Source organism: Girardinichthys multiradiatus, chromosome X (assembly GCF_021462225.1).
Source record: "Girardinichthys multiradiatus isolate DD_20200921_A chromosome X, DD_fGirMul_XY1, whole genome shotgun sequence".
NCBI classification, from domain to species: Eukaryota; Metazoa; Chordata; class Actinopteri; order Cyprinodontiformes; family Goodeidae; genus Girardinichthys; species Girardinichthys multiradiatus.
Window position 1 is genome coordinate 4340284 of NC_061817.1, and position 17167 is coordinate 4357450.

Here is a 17167-nt window from a genome sequence, read left to right on the forward strand (position 1 = left end):
ATCAAAGCAAAAGGTGGCTACTTTGAAAAACCTAGAATATAAGACATATTTTCAGTTGTTTCACACTTTTTTGTTCAGTATATAATTCCACCTGTGTTAATACATAGTTTTGATGCCTTCAGTGTGAAGCTGCAATATTCATAGTCATGAAAATAAAGAAAACTCTTTGAATGAGAGGGTGTGTCCAAACATTTAGTCTCTACTGTATATACAGGGGTTGGACAATGAAACTGAAACACCTGGTTTTAGACCAAAATAATTTATAGTGTATGGTGTAGGGCATCTTTGCGACCAATACAAGCGTCACAATGCGAACTGGGAATGACATATACAAGTCCTGCACAGTGGTCAGAGGGATCTAAGCCATTCTTTGCAGGATAGTGGCCGAGTCACTATGTAGATACTGGTGAGGAGAAACGTTTCCTGACTCAGCCCATGCCAAAACACCCCAAAGTGGCTTAATAATATTTAGATCTGGTGACTGTGCAGGCCATGGGAGATGTTCAACTTCACTTTCATGTTCATCAAACCAATCTTTCCCCAGTCTTGCTGTGTGTATTGGTTCATCGCCATCCTGATACATGGCACTGCCTTCGGGATACAATGTTTGAAACATTGGATGCACATGGTCCTCAAGAATGGTTCGGTAGTCCTTGGCAGTGACGCACCCATCTAGGACAAGTATTGGGTCAAGAGAATGCCATGATATGGCAGCCCAAACCATCACTGATCCACCCCCATGCTTCACTCTGGGCATGCAACACTCTGGGTGGTACGCATCTTTGGGGCTTCTCCACACCGTAACTCTCCCGGATGTGGGGAAAACAGTAAAGGTGGATTCATCAGAGAACAATACATGTTTCACATTGTCCACAGCCCAAGATTTGCGCTCCTTGCACCATTGAAACGACATTTTGCATTAGCATGAGTGACCAAAGGTTTGGTTATAGCAGCCCGGCCATGTACAGGTCCTTCTCAAAATATTAGCATATTGTGATAAAGTTCATTATTTTCCATAATGTCATGATGAAAATTTAACATTCATATATTTTAGATTCATTGCACACTAACTGAAATATTTCAGGTCTTTTATTGTCTTAATATGGATGATTTTGGCATACAGCTCATGAAAACCCAAAATTCCTATCTCACAAAATTAGCATATTTCATCCGACCAATAAAAGAAAAGTGTTTTTAATACAAAAAACGTCAACCTTCAAATAATCATGTACAGTTATGCACTCAATACTTGGTCGGGAATCCTTTTGCAGAAATGACTGTTTCAATGCGGCGTGGCATGGAGGCAATCAGCCTGTGGCACTGCTGAGGTCTTATGGAGGCCCAGGATGCTTCGATAGCGGCCTTTAGCTCATCCAGAGTGTTGGGTCTTGAGTCTCTCAACATTCTCTTCACAATATCCCACAGATTCTCTATGGGGTTCAGGTCAGGAGAGTTGGCAGGCCAATTGAGCACAGTGATACCATGGTCAGTAAACCATTTACCAGTGGTTTTGGCACTGTGAGCAGGTGCCAGGTCGTGCTGAAAAATTAAATCTTCATCTCCATAAAGCTTTTCAGCAGATGGAAGCATGAAGTGCTCCAAAATCTCCTGATAGCTAGCTGCATTGACCCTGCCCTTGATAAAACACAGTGGACCAACACCAGCAGCTGACACGGCACCCCAGACCATCACTGACTGTGGGTACTTGACACTGGACTTCTGGCATTTTGGCATTTCCTTCTCCCCAGTCTTCCTCCAGACTCTGGCACCTTGATTTCCGAATGACATGCAGAATTTGCTTTCATCCGAAAAAAGTACTTTGGACCACTGAGCAACAGTCTGCTGCTTCTCTGTAGCCCAGGTCAGGCGCTTCTGCAGCTGTTTCTGGTTCAAAGGTGGCCTGACCTGGGGAATGCGGCACCTGTAGCCCATTTCCTGCACACGCCTGTGCACGGTGGCTCTGGATGTTTCTACTCCAGACTCAGTCCACTGCTTCCGCAGGTCCCCCAAGGTCTGGAATCGGCCCTTCTCCACAATCTTCCTCAGGGTCCGGTCACCTCTTCTCGTTGTGCAGCGTTTTCTGCCACACTTTTTCCTTCCCACAGACTTCCCACTGAGGTGCCTTGATACAGCACTCTGGGAACAGCCTATTCGTTCAGAAATGTCTTTCTGTGTCTTACCCTCTTGCTTGAGGGTGTCAATAGTGGCCTTCTGGACAGCAGTCAGGTCGGCAGTCTTACCCATGATTGGGTTTTGAGTGATGAACCAGGCTGGGAGTTTTAAAGGCCTCAGGAATCTTTTGCAGGTGTTTAGAGTTAACTCGTTGATTCAGATGATTAGGTTCATAGCTCGTTTAGAGACCCTTTTAATGATATGCTAATTTTGTGAGATAGGAATTTTGGGTTTTCATGAGCTGTATGCCAAAATCATCCGTATTAAGACAATAACAGACCTGAAATATTTCAGTTAGTGTGCAATGAATCTAAAATATATGAATATTAAATTTTCATCATGACATTATGGAAAATAATGAACTTTATCACAATATGCTAATATTTTGAGAAGGACCTGTATATTGACCCTGTGGAGCTCCCGACGGACAGTTCTGGTGGAAACAGGAGAGTTGAGGTGCACATTTACTTCTGCCGTGATTTGGGCAGCCGTGGTTTTATGTTTTTTGGATACAATCTGGGTTAGCACCCGAACATCCCTTTCAGACAGCTTCCTCTTGCGTCCACAGTTAATCCTGTTGGATGTGGTTGGTCCTTCTTGGTGGCATGCTGACATTACCCTGGATACCGGGGCTCTTGATACATCACAAAGACTTGCTGTCTTGGTCACAGATGCGCCAGCAAGACGTGCACCAACAATTTGTCCTCTTTTGAACTCTGGTATGCCACCCATAATGTCGTGTGCATTTCAATATTTTGAGAAAAACTGTGCTCTTACCCTGCTAATTGAACCTTCACACTCTGCTCTTACTGGTGCAATGTACAATCAATTCAATTCAAAGATTCAAAGATACTTTATTGATCCCCGAGGGGAAATTAGAATTCCAGTACAACCCATCCAAACATACATCATGACACAAGACAACGGGGGACGGGTCACCGAGGCTTTGCTGCCCACTCACGGGCGCTGCCCTTGCTAGATGAGAAAAGAGGCCACATTAGGTAAGTAGAGGAAAAAAATCATATTTCACACTTTATCCTTAGCAGGATACAGTTTGAGATTGCAAAAAACCTCAGCACAAAGAAGCAACAAGTTGACAAAACAACATCATGCCGGGAACGGTGAAGGTGGTGTGAGGGGGTGCATATGTTTATCTTGAGCATATGTGTGTGTGCAAGTGATTGTGTGCAAGTAAGTCCATGAAGCACTGTCACAGAGGCCATTGTCCTTGATGGTTCGTTGGAATGTTCATCAACCGGCCACAAAGTTCTGAGCAGGTCCACAGGTGTCCTCAGGGAAGGGAGGGGGCAGAGGGAGCAGAGCGTCATGTTTACATAACTTCCAGGAGAAGTTGAAGATAGCCAGCCATCAAGGCCGTGCAGGGGAGCCAGATTCAGAAAAACAATAATTATTTGGGTTAGGCTGACTCTTAATTTTCCGTCAGCCTTGAGAGTCTCGCTGGTGCTTCACAAAGGCGAATCCAAACAGCCAAATTCCTGGTCTTTCTGCCAGATCCGAGCGAACAACTTTCTCCAAGATTTATCCCATTTCACCCCTGAGTCCAGGAACCGCAACCTGCCTGCGATCCTAAGGATCACTTTCAGTCTGCGATTCAGCTCACGTAACATCTCAGTCTGAGTGTTGATCGCCCTGAAGATCCCATCACACGTGCCAGGCAGCCTTACAATGGCCAGAACAGCTGCTGACACTCCGAATTTCTCAATATGCCAGGTAACCGCTGACTCCAAAAAGCAGAAATCCTGATATCAAACATCCAATTATATACACATCTTCCGCATCCTCGACTGACATTATCGACAGACACACAATCCTCCACTTCTGCCAGGAGTCCATTGTGTATCCAGAGAAAAACGTCCAGTCCGGACAAGTTGGGCTCTCCTTCACCCTGTCTTCTCCTCGAGAAAATTTGATCAATTGCATTGAGAGACCAGCTGACCAAATCCATAACTCAGAATTTGGAAGATATGCAAAAAGAGGCTCCAAAGACAAGACACAGAGCTGAAGCAGGGCAGATATGGGAGGGGGTGGGAGACAGAGAAAAAGCGTCCTCCTCCACCGAGAGCAGAAAGAAAGACTGGCTATGAAGACTGGCTATCAGGCTTGTCCAATTTAGCCTTGAAACCTCCCACACTAAACTGGCAGGTGTTTCAGTTTCATTGTCCAACCCCTGTATATATCCCTAAGAGATAGGGTGAGGAGCTCGGCCATCCGAGAGGGGCTCAGAGTAGAGCTACTCCTCCACATTGAGAGGAGCCAGCTGAGGTGGCTCGGGCATGTACACTGGATGCCTCCTGGATGCCTTCCTCGGGAGGTGTTCCAGGCACGTCCCACCAGGAGGAGGCCCAGGGGACGGCCCAGGACACGCTGGAGGGACTATGTCTCTCGGCTGGCCTGGGAACATCTTGGGCTCCCCCCGGAGGAGCTGGAGCAGGTGTCTGGGGAGAGGGATGTCTGGGTGTCTTTGCTGAGTCTGCTGCCCCGTGACCCAGTCCCGGATAAAGCGGGCCAGAGTAAAAAAGTTGTCCATATTTACATGGGTGTCTGAAGTTAGCCACCTCTCTGTTAGCAAAAGCAAAATGCTCTCACAATAGCCTCTTTAATGCCAGGTAAACACCTCCCAACTCATCCTGTTTGTTGGGAAGACGAGGAAGAAAGGTCTGTACATTCTCCTTCTGTTGCAATCCCCGATGGCGGCGCGGGTCCCGAATAACTTCTTCCTCAGCTCATGGGGAACATTGGGCTGCTCAGTGGGAGGTGGCACAGCTGAGCCTACAAGACCTAACAGTTCATCTCTGGTGTAAACAATATCACAATGGTTGCTTTCACGGTCTCCGCATATAAACATTGTTAAAAAGAAAATAAACAACGGTTGTCCACAGGCTGCCCCACTGGTGCGGCGTTGGGGAAAAAAAAACAAAAAACAGATTGTCCAACACAGAAGAGCAAACTTATCTGGTCAATAACCAGTGGTTCATTTACATCACAAAGTAAATGAACAAGGGACACTTGTTTGAAGACAGTAATGTGCACATTTTGGACAGGGAAAACAGGTAGAGAAGAACATGAAAATCCAGCACTAAACAGAGCAGGTGGCCTCTGATTTCATCTTTCTAACACCTCTGCAGACACATCTCCCCAGGTGGTTTTACACCAATTCACACCCCAGGACATGTGACCAAAACAACTCACATGATATCTTTAGGGACATGTTTGGATCCTCAAGCAACGATTGAGCTAAAGGGCTACACTAAAATTTCTGGATAAAAAAAAACACTGTCTTCTGTGCTATTCAAAATTTCCTAGAAAATTTGGTTGTCTTTCGATATAAACCATAATCTGAACTAACAAAATGTGCTTAAAATATATATCTGAATAGCATGAGTTTATATAATAAATAGGTTGCACTTGTACTAAACTGAATAATTTTTAGATGACAATTGCAATGTATTAGGCATTTTGTGAGTTTGTGAGATGCTTTGCATCTGCGTAGTATTATGAAAAATATTAGTGTTACTAGCACTAATGATATTAGTAGTAGTAACAACTACCAGCTCGTCTGCAATACCCTTAGCCTTGTAATAACACTTTTTGCATGAGGTCAAAAGATTCTTACAAAACTGAATCTCAATTTTTTATACAATCGTAACACAAACTTTCCCATGTTACATACCTAGTGAGAACCAACTTTTGCTAAATTGTCTAATAGTTAATTTCTGAAAGCAGCTGTAGTTTAAAACATAAATGTGTTTTCTAACCTTTATTTCATCCAGCAGTTTGAGACAGGATGCATACTTGGACTCGTAGAACTTGAAGATGATATCACGGATCTGAGGTTCCAATTCTAGAAATAGCTTGAAGGAGCTGGTGACATGAAATACATTTTCATCATTTTTTTTCATTAAATTCACCAGGATATTTTTAGATAAACACCAACTACAACACCCCTACCTGCTCGAGATGACATTACGCTGAAGCTCCTGTCTATCAAAACTGGCCAAAGCACACAGGCCCCCATATACAGCTACATTACTCGGGGACAAGAGCTGAAAAACAATCCGGAAATAAGTATTTTAGTGAACAAATGTTTTTTTTTTATCAGTCTATACTAAATAACAAGTAAGGTTCAATTCTTCATCTTACGAAGTACTTTAAAATGGTTAAACACATTCTAAAACTATTGTAGCATTTCTCAGCTGGTTTGGAAAGCCGTATTGTTTTGAACTATGTTTATTTCTTAGTAAAGAACCAAAGTAGCAGTTCATCGCTGCATATTTATATTTTGAAAAAGTACCTCACCTCTGGACAGTCGCAGTGGTCAAACGAAGCCTGAAGAAAGCACTTAGCAGCTGGTTTGTATTTTCTGGAGGCCAATTCAGCCAGTCCTTAAGAAGAAAATAATGTAATGACAGAAATCAAAAGATATTGAACTCCGCTTTAAATAGGCAGGTTTAACAGAGAATTGTTGATCTTGATACTGCAATCAAGTCCCCTGAACAGCACTTTTCAACAACAATTGTGAATTCACATTTAAAGTAATTTCTATGATCTGCTAACGAAATGTGATTATGTGATGTTAGAATATAACCTCTAGTAAGAGGTCTCCACGAGGGGACCCATGGGGTCATAATTACATGGGGAGAACAAGTATTTGATACACTGCCGATTGTTTTCCTACTTGGAAAGTATGTAGAAGTCTTTAATTTCTATCATAGGTACCTTTCAACGGCAAGTGACAGAATCTAAAACAAAAATCACATTGGTTGATTTTTATGTGATTAATTAGCATTTTATTGCATGACATAAGTATTTGATACAGCCTGTCGCTGGGCATTATGGACTTTCAGCTCCCTCCAAAGATTTTCGATTTTGCTTCTGGTCTGGAGACTAGCTAGGCCACTCCAGAACCTTGAGATACTTCTTACGGAGAAAATCCTTAGTTGCCCTGGCTGTGTGTTTCGGGTTATTGTCATACTGGAAGACCCAGCCACAAGCCATCTTAAATGTCCTTACTGAGGGAGGGAGGTCATTGGCCAAGATCTCCCAATACATGGCCCCATCCATCATCCCCTCAATACGGTGCAGTTTTCCTGTCCCCTTTGCAGAAAGGCACCCCCAAATAATGATGTTTCCACCTCCATGCTTCATGGTAGGGATGGTGTTCTTGGGGTTGGACTCATCCTCCTTCTTCCTCCAAAGACTGAGTGGAGTTTAGACCAAAAAGGTGTACTTTTGTCTCATCAGGCCACATTAGCTTCTCCCTTTCCTCGTCTGGATCATCCAGATGGTCAATGGGCAAAATTAAGATGGGCCTGGATATGCTCTAGCTTGAGCAGGGGGACCTTGCGTGCACTGCAAAATTTTAATCCATGGTGGTGTAGTGTGTTACTAATGGTCTTCGTAGAGACTGTGGTCCCAACTCACTTCAGGTCATTGACTAGGTCCTGCCGTGTAGTTCTGGGGTGATCCCAAACCTTCCTCATGATCAATAATGTCCCACAAGGTGAGATCTTGCATGGAGCCCCGGACCAGAAGGGAGATTGACAGTCATCTTGAACTTCTTCCATTTTCTTATAATTGCACCAACAGTTATTGCCTTCTCACCAAGCTGCTTGGCTATCTTCCTGTAGCCCATCCCAGACTTATGCAGATCTACCATTTTATCCCCGATGTCCTTACAGCTCCCTGGTCTTGGCCATTGTGGAGAGGTTGGAGTTTGTTTGACTAAGTGTGTGGACAGGTGTTTTTAATACAGATACGGTTCAAACAGGTGCAGTTAATACAGGTAGTAAGTGGAGAATAAGAGGGCTTCTTAAAGAAGAACTAACAGGCCTGTGAGAGCCGGAATTCCTATCGGGTTGTTAGGTGATCAAATACATATGTCATGCAATAAAATTTAAATTAGTTACTTAAAAATCACACAATGTGATTTTCTGGATTTTTGTTTCAGATTCCGTCACTCAGTTGAAGAGTACCTATGACAAAATTAAAGACTTTTACATGCTTTGCAAGTGGGAAAACCTTCAAAATCAGTAGTGTATCAAATACTTGTTCTCCCCCCTGTACGCATATCTGGCCATCTGATTGTTGATGAATGACAAAGAAAAATAACTAGAATTAGTTTAAAGGTAAAAAACAAGTTATTACTAATTTCTGGGAATACAGTTTTGATAACTGAAGATGATCAAATTTGAGAAATTCGTACAAACCTTTGAAGAATAAAACTAGAAATATTACTTATTCCTTCACATAATCTTTTTCATTCTGTGATATAAATAATCTTTATTCAACTTTCAATAGAAAAATACACCTTGATTTGAAAAAATAAATAAGTAAATCAGAAAAATCTACTGATGAGGACGATCCCACTAGAGTACTTTTTAGGAAACAAAATGTATGAATAGAAGCAAAAATTTACTTTTTAAAAAAAAACTCAAAATAAGATTTTAGTTCTATGTACAAATGCATTAGGCATAGATAATTGGCAAATATTTGGCAACAATGATTTAAATAGTTTAGAAGTATAATATTTGAACTAAACAGTGTAATACCTGCAGAGCACTTTAATTTGGTAAGGACTGCTAGATTCTGGCTGTCTCGCTCTCCTCTTTGCTAAAAAAAAAGAATAGACAATGAAAAAAGGACATTTGACATTGGCAGGAGTTTTTAAGGTGAGTTTATAAAACGTAGCAAAAACGTGTTTTGCACAGGTTTAGCTTCTGTTAACAAAACCTGTACAAGGTAATGCATTCATCTTACAAGATCTCAGCATTTTAATTTCTTTTTAAAAATTCAAATAAAACATCACAGTAACATAGTAACACAGTACACACGGGTCTAAAGAGAAACGCCTAATTGCTGTTCTCCACTGTGAGCTAGAGTTTACCTCTGCAATTTCCGGTGTGGATTCTGCCTTGTTCACATAGCTCAGCACATGGGACCAGTTTTGAAGATAAACACTAACCTAGCAAAAACAAAACAGAAGACTTCGGCATTGTGATAATGAATTGTTAGGTGAATCATGCAAAAATGTTTATATAAACTAGAATATATTTTCTAAAATCTCTTTGCCTTTGAGTATAAATTGAAAAGGTATCAATAACAATATTAGTGTCCAGCCTATACAAACATTACTTTCCATTGATTTTTTAGACTTAAACAACTCAAGTACAACTCAAAACACATACAGTAACATTTTTATTTTTTTTAGGCTGATGAATGAACAATTTTGCAAATATGAACACTAAAATGAACAGTACAGACACTATGACGATCCTCAAAACACTTTACAGTATAGCTACATTCACCCTAGTGCACACGAGAAAAAAAAAAACGCACACATTCAAACACCAATACACAGATAAGAAGGCAACTTGGGTTTAAGTGCTTTGCCGTGGGGAACTTCAACATGTGGCAGAAGGAAGTCATAAAAGAAACCCACAACTTTCTGACTGTATGATAACTACTTTACCCGATGAGCCATGGATGTGGATCAGGTCTTCAAAAAAAAAAAATCCATAAATGACAAAAAAGCATGCTCTCATAGACTACAATGATGAATACTTCACTAATAGTTGGGCACTAAAAGTTACGGTAAAAAGAAAGCGTAGCTTCTGTTAAATCCAACATTTTAGGTCAATTCAGAATATTTTATACAAGACTTTAAAAGAGGGTGGCCGAGATAAATTCTGTTCTTGTAAAAATAGAATACATTGAGATGTAAACTTTAATTATTGTGTTAAGTGACATTTGATGCAGCAGTTTGTTCACTGCCAAAAAAAAAACAAAAACAAAAAAAACATTTGTTTTTTCTCTTGCATTTTTTAAACTTTGGAAAATAATTTGTGGCCAATAGAGTAATGACAGGAGATTTGGTTTGATTTCTTTTAATAAATAATGGATAAACAGGCATTGCTAATGTCCACATCAATGGATTATACAACACGAAACACACTTTAAGGTAAAGACCAAGCAATGAATCAAATGAAATTATATTTAGGTTTGTACTTGTACTCGTCATCTTCCAATTTATCTGGGAACGGGTCGCGGGGGCAGCAGACCTAGCAGACATGCCCATATATCCCTCTGTCCAGGCACCTCCTCCAACTCCTCCGGAGAGAGCCCGAGGCGTTCCCAGGCCAATCGAGAGACATAGTCCCTCCAGCGTGTCATGGGCTGTCCCCGGGGCCTCCTCCCAGTGGGACGTGGCTGGAACACCTCCCGAGGAGGGCGTCCAGGAGGCATCCGATATAGATTCCCGAGCCATACTTAAACTCCTCCACTTGAGGCAGGAGCTCCCCTCAACCCTGAAGAGGACAAACCACCCTTTTCCGGTCGAGTACCATGGCCTCGGACTTGGAGGAGCTTTTCTTCACCCCAGCCGCTTCACACTCTGCTGCGAACCGCCCCAGCGCATGCTGTAAGTCTTGGCTAGAGGGGGCCAGCAGAACCACGTCATCCGCAAAAAGAAGAGACGAAATCCACTGGTCCCCAAACCAGACCCCCTCCGGCCTTGGCTGCGCCTAGAAATCCTGTCTATAAAGGGACAGGATTTGACAAAGGGCAGCCCTGCCGGAGTCCCACATGCGCCGGGAACAGGTCCGACTTAGTGCCGGCAATGCGGACCAAACTCCTGCTCCGCTTGTACAGAGACCGGATTGCCCCTAATAAAGGGCCCCTGATTCCATACTCCTGGAGCACCCCCCACAGGGCACCACGAGGGACACAGTCAAATGCCTTCTCCAGGTCCACAAAACACATGTGGGCCAGTTGGGCAAATGCCCATGAACCCTCGAGTACCCTGTAGAGGGCTTAGAGCTGGTCCAGTGTTCCACGGCCGGTACGAAAAACCACACTGCTCCTCCTGAAACCGAGGTTCAACTATCGGCCGGACTCTCCTCTCCAATACCCTGGCGTAGGCCTTACCAGAGAGGCTGAGGAGTGTGATCTCCCTGTAGTTGGAACACACTCTCCGGTAACCCTTCTTGTGAAGGGGGACCACCACCCCAGTCTGCCAGTCCAGAGACACTGTCCCCGACTGCCACGCAATGTTGAAGAGGTGTGTCAACCATGACAGCCCTACAACACCCATAGAAGTTGAGGTCGGATCTCATCCACCCCGAAGCCCTGCCACCGCGGAAGCTTTATAACCACCTCGGTGACTTCAGCCTGGGTGATGAAAGAGTCTAACCCTGTCTCCAGCCTCTGTTTCCACCAGGGAATGTATGATGGCTGGACTGAGGAGATCCTCGTAGTACTCCTTCCATCGTCCGATAATGTCCCCAGTCGAGGTCTGCAGCCTCCCCTCCCCACTGTAAACAGTGTTGGCGAAGCACTGCTTCCCCCCTCCTGAGGCGCTTGACAGTGTCCCTTATTGCCGGTGCCACCACCGGGTTCGGGATTGATGCCGCGAACAGGCACCGCAGACCTCAAGGCCGCAGCTACGGGCACAACATTGACAATAGATGCGAGAACATGGTCAACTCGGACTCCTTGTCTCCAACATCCCCCGGAATCTGTTCAAAGCTCTCCCGGAGGTGGGAATTAAATACATCCCTGGTCAAAGGCTCTGCCAGACGTTCCCAGCAGCCCCTCATTATGCACTTGGGCCTGCCAAGTCTGTCCGGCTTCCTCCTCTTCCAGCAGGATCCAACTCACCACCAGGTGGCGATCAGTGGACAGCTCAGCCCCTCTCTTCACCCCTGTCTTGGACATGCAGGCTGAAGGTCTGACGACACAACAAAGTCGATCATTGACCTCCTGCCTAGGTTGTCCTGGTACCAAGTCCACTGATGGACACTTTTATGCTTGAACATGGTGTTCATTATGGACAATCCGTGGTTAGCACAGAAGTCCAATAACAAAAAACCACTCGGATTCAGATCAGGGATGTCATTAACATTGTCCATCACCCAGGCAGGAACCACCAAAATACACATGCGCTTTCCAGGCATCTGCGTCAGAGATTCTGCCCTTGCACCATAAAAGACCCTGCGCCTAGCAGTGACCAGTGTAGCAACAAAGCAGTGCTTTGTGACCCCTCTGATTAGTCCAAAGTAGATGTTCACGTCCAACCCAGAGAAGTCTCTTGTGGGAGTACTAGTGGGGGCCTGGGTCTGGGTTACCCATACTGGGGTACATCGTAGCTGCGTTTCAACCTGTCCAAGCATCCACCGAGTAAGTCAGCCATCACAAACTAGATTTTTCCAGGGTTGGAAACTAGAGCAGCTGGTCAGTGTCCAAAAGAACAACTGATATTGCAACAGTCTGGCAGTGAGTAGATGATGGGGGGGCCGTCCACCATTATGGTCCACCATAGCCACAAAAGCTTACTGCCCACAGTGGAAAGGATTGTACATAATGTGGCAAAACATTTTACTCCCAACTCCTCTTACCCGACACATTACGCAAAGCTGTAATGGGGCAGATAAATAATGGTTTAGCCGGGCGCCATTTTGTGGTAAAAGGACCCGGTACTATTGGTACAACATAAGAGACAAAGTAACACTATAATGCCGCACAGAGACAAGTTGTGCTGCCAAGGCTCACCAACAGTAAACGCCATGGGCAACCATTGGCACCGTGCATGTTTGAGCACCAATAGAAAGGATCGCATTCAATCTCATGGGGCCTTAAAACGAGACTGACAAACACAATCATTATACTGTAGTTGTAACAGAGCATTTTGAAAAGTAGGTAGAGGTCTATTCCGTTACCAAAGAACATATCCTGTCCCCAGTGAAAAGCAGCTGACAGTGGCCGAAAAGATTTTTTCAGAGTGGGCAAGTAGACACAGAGCCGCACACACTTACACAGCAATCAGGGTACAAAGTTTAAGGCAGCTGTTTTCCAGAATGTGGACCCACTGCTGGGAATAAAAAAAGAATATTGGTACAATACAAAAGACTCACCACTGAAGGCTGCCACTGGGACTGAGATTTATTGCTCCTATATGCAGTCATGGTCTACCAAGCCGCCCAGACATAGCTCCACCGGACTGACCCCCAATATAATGCTGTTAGGTAGAGAAGTCACTGGGCTGGTCACCCTGACAAATTACACCAGTGACAGTTCACTACCAGACTGTTTTAAAAAGACTCAAGCTCTTTCACCAGCTTGCCCAGGATACACTGGAAAAAACCTCTGAATAAGCAAGGATTCAAAGATTCAAAGATTTTTATTGTCATACCACCTCATGTTAAGGTACGAAATTTGGACTCAGGTTAAGAAACCTAATAAGTAAAAAGAAAACTAAGTATAACATAAAGGGCTAAATCTAAAAATAAATAGCAATCAGTAAAGTAACCAGTAAGTAAATATATGCAGTGAAGAGCAAAAAAAAAAAGAAATATACAGTTAAATAGTGAAGCTGAAATTAACTTTGCAAAGTACTAATACACATGTAAAGCATGAGGTAGTTCCTTAATATTGCACTATAAGGGTGAACTATTGCACCTTTGGTGGGTATAGTGCTTAGTGCAGGTCAGTATGTAGTGAGAGAGTCTACAGAGTGTGGTTTGAGTTCAGCAGTCTGACAGCTTCAGGTAAGAAGCAGTTTCTGAGCCTGGTGGTCTTGCTCTGAATGCGCCCCAGTTGCCTGCCTGATGGGAGGGGCTGAAACGGTCTGTGTGCAGGATGGGTGGAGTCCTTCATGAAGCGGAGGACCCTCCCCCTGAATCGTGATGTGTAGAGGTCCAAGGTGGTGGGTAATACTGCTCCCCACAGTCCTCTGTGCAGCCTTTACCGCACTCTGCAGAGCCTTCCTCTCAGCAGCAGTGCAGCTGTCGTGCCATATGGTGCTGCAGGTGCAGAGGACGCGCTCCATCGCACAGTGGTAGAAGGTCCTCAGTACTGAGCTCCCAAGTGATGAAGCAGAGATGCTGGTGAGCCTTCTCTGCAGGTACCCGAAGCTGGGGACCAATTCTACAGCTGCTCCTCTTATGTGCAGGAGGAGAGGGTGCTTGTCCCTTCTGAAATCCACCACCATCTCCTTAGTCTTCTTCACATTGATGCAGAGGTTGTTTTCTCCGCACCACTGCACCAGGTGTTCCACATCCTTTCTGTTTTTGGACTTATAACTATTCATGATTCATCCCACAACTGCTGTGTTGTCTGCAAACTTCATTATATGACAGCTGGGATGTCTCATCAAGCAGTCATAAGTCAACAGTTAACAGGAGGGGGCGCAAGCCATTCCTGAGGGTGTGCGAAGGAACAGTGTTGTGAATCCTGACAGCCTGAGGTCTGTTGGTCAGGAAATAAGGACCCAGTTCCCCATTGTGCAACTCTGGCCAAGAGAAGAGAGCTTTTGCAATAGGGTCTGTGGGATGATGGTATTGAAGGCTGAGGAGAAATCCAGAAAGAGTAGACGGACGCAGGATTTACTAGGTGAGGGCTGTGCGGACCACCGATGAGATGGTGTCATCAGTGAAGCGGTTCTACCTGTAGGTGTATTGATGGGGGTCCACAGTGACGTTGATGGAGTCCTCAAAGTGGGCATAGAACCTCCTGAATACATCTGGGAAGGAAGAGTCCCTTTAGTCATGTGCATTCCTGGTCTGTCATGCACTTGATGCACCTTCACATGTACTGGGGGTCATTGGTGGTAAAGTGACCCTGGAATTTCTGGGCATATATGGCTTTGGCCCCAGAGATGCATGCACTCAGTTCCTTCCTCACCTCTCTGAGTGCTGATGCCTCCCCTGTCCTGAACGCAGCATCCCTAGCTTTCAGCAGAGCCCTCACCTCAGCATTCAACCAGGGTTTCTGGTTTGGATTGCAGGTTACTGTCTGGTGGTGGTGACATCATCAGCACACTTGGAGATGAAGCCTAGGACGGAGGAGGTGTATTCCTTCGGGTCCACCTCTCCCTCATACGCGTCTGTGAACACCTGCCAATATGTGCACTGTAAACAGTCCTGGAGCAGAGGCTGCATCCCTGGGCCACACACGCAGTAGCTATGTTAACATGGGCATAAGTAATTGGAATAAATGGCGAATTGGACAACAAATGTGTCATGAAAACATGTCAGTCGGAATATTCTGATTGGATTTGGCAAGATCGGAATGAAATTGTAATGTGACTGAGAGGGGTGGTTTATGTCAATTGAAAATCCGATCGACGTACATGTAAACGCTTGGCAGGATCAAGTTATTTTGAATGAAGCAAGCCAACCTGAGTGCGCCCCACGTTCCTCCCACTGGTTTTCTGGTCTCTGGTGGAGGGAGGGCCAGCAGCACTAAAGTTCAAGGCAACACAGAACTTTGAAAGATGCTTTTTCTGTTCCGCTCTTTCATCTTGTAATGCAGATAGACCACTAGCATGTGTTGCTGAGCTTGTAGGTTAATTAAGAGTTCAGTAACGTCTCAACCATGATTAGAACCCTAGTACGATTCCATCCTGGGCGCTCAGAAAACTAACGAACCAGTGCACTACTGCTTTGTTTGCTATTTTTGTCATTCAGCAAAGACAGAAGTGCTTCTGTATTTTTTTAGGGAAATCTGATAACTGTGCATCTAAGTGGTTCTATTCTGAATAAAGCCATGTGCATGTAAACCAACATCAAGATGGATTGTGTGCCCATATAAACGGTGCAATCAGATTTTTGGTTTTTGTTTTTAGTCCGAATACGTTTCAATCCGATCGTGACATTTTGCAAATATAGCTACTGACTGTCTTCTTTGTTGGCCTGATCCATCTCAGCAGGGGGCGGTATGCTGGCGCCAGTGGGATGGAGTTGTGGTCGGAGAGGCTAAGATTGGGGCAAGGAAGAGCTCTGTGCGCACCCTAAATATTAAGTGCACACGCAGTCCAGAATACTATCTCCCCTTGTAAGAATTGTGACACTCTGGTAAAAACTAGGCAAAGTGCGTTTTAGATTCACATGATTAAAGTCTCCAGCAACTGCATAAAATGCCCCGGTGGGATGTCAACAATGCTGACAAACACTGCAGTAAACTCCCGTGGCAGATGGCACGACCGACATTTCAGTCATAAGTTCTATCACGCCAGAGCAGTAGATTTATCAGAACACAGTTTGTATACGAACCTTCAGTCACGTACACACAGAGACCTACTCCCCGTGTTTTTCCCAACCAGTGTACGCAGTCAGCTTAGAAAAGCTGTAAGCGGTCGATCTGGAAAGCTGAATCCGCCATGTTGTTAAGCCTGGTTTCCGTGAGGCAAAGAACAGCACAGTTCCTCATCTTTGTGGAAACAGTCTCAGATGTAACACGTTCACTTTGTTATCCAGTGAGAGGACGTTGGCCAGAAAGACAGAGGGAATTGGCAGTTTGCAAGCCTTTAGCTGGGCCAGCACCCCCACCCGCTTTCTTCTCTTTTGTTTTTGAGTACATCATTTTCTCTTGCCTGCTGCTCTCTGTAATCTGCTGCGTCACTCCATTGTCTTCCATTGTGTGTATTTCATCAGACTACCCTATTTCGTTTGGGAACATTTTGTTGGATATTGTATGCTCACCTGCGTATTCCTTTTAAATAATTGCTATGGTTGAGAATTTTGAGGTTCTGCCCCCTTTTCTCCCTCTTTCTCTGTGTGTCTGCAGCTGTGCTGCAGTAGGACTATGCTCCCAACAATCCACTATGCCGTTAGCCTCTGTACTATGGTTAAGAGACCCCGGCGCAGGGGAAGAAAAGTAACCATGACAGCCTTTTAGGTAAAATTTCTTTCTTTCTATTTTGTTGTTCTAGGTAATTTCTTTTAATCTATTCCCATCAACAAAAGCAAGAATTATCTTTGAAATCCCTTAACCAGGTTAATGAAAGGGTATGCCCAAGTTTATTTTTGAGTATAAATTTGCTGGAAGTTTTTTGGTCCTGCATACGATGATATTGAAATGACAGGTACAAGACAAAGACTTTTTCTTTTATTAGCCATGTATTTTATTTTATTAGCCATGATCCGCTCCGGTTTCTAGAGTGGGGAACTGGGAAGACCACGCATTCACACGGCAAGTGACA

At 44.3% G+C, this 17167-nt stretch overlaps 1 protein-coding gene across 1 annotated transcript in view; it reads right to left on the bottom strand.

Moving 5' to 3' along the window:
* LOC124862267 (COP9 signalosome complex subunit 1-like) overlaps nt 1-17167 on the bottom strand; it is a 49069-nt gene that overhangs the window by 15251 nt on the left and 16651 nt on the right. The window contains exons 5-9 of the mRNA XM_047356087.1: nt 9077-9154; nt 8742-8802; nt 6490-6575; nt 6142-6236; nt 5949-6054 (exon numbers count right to left, since the gene is read on the bottom strand). Coding sequence (XP_047212043.1) covers nt 5949-6054; nt 6142-6236; nt 6490-6575; nt 8742-8802; nt 9077-9154 — 426 coding nt within the window. The remainder of the gene's footprint in view (nt 1-5948; nt 6055-6141; nt 6237-6489; nt 6576-8741; nt 8803-9076; nt 9155-17167) is intronic.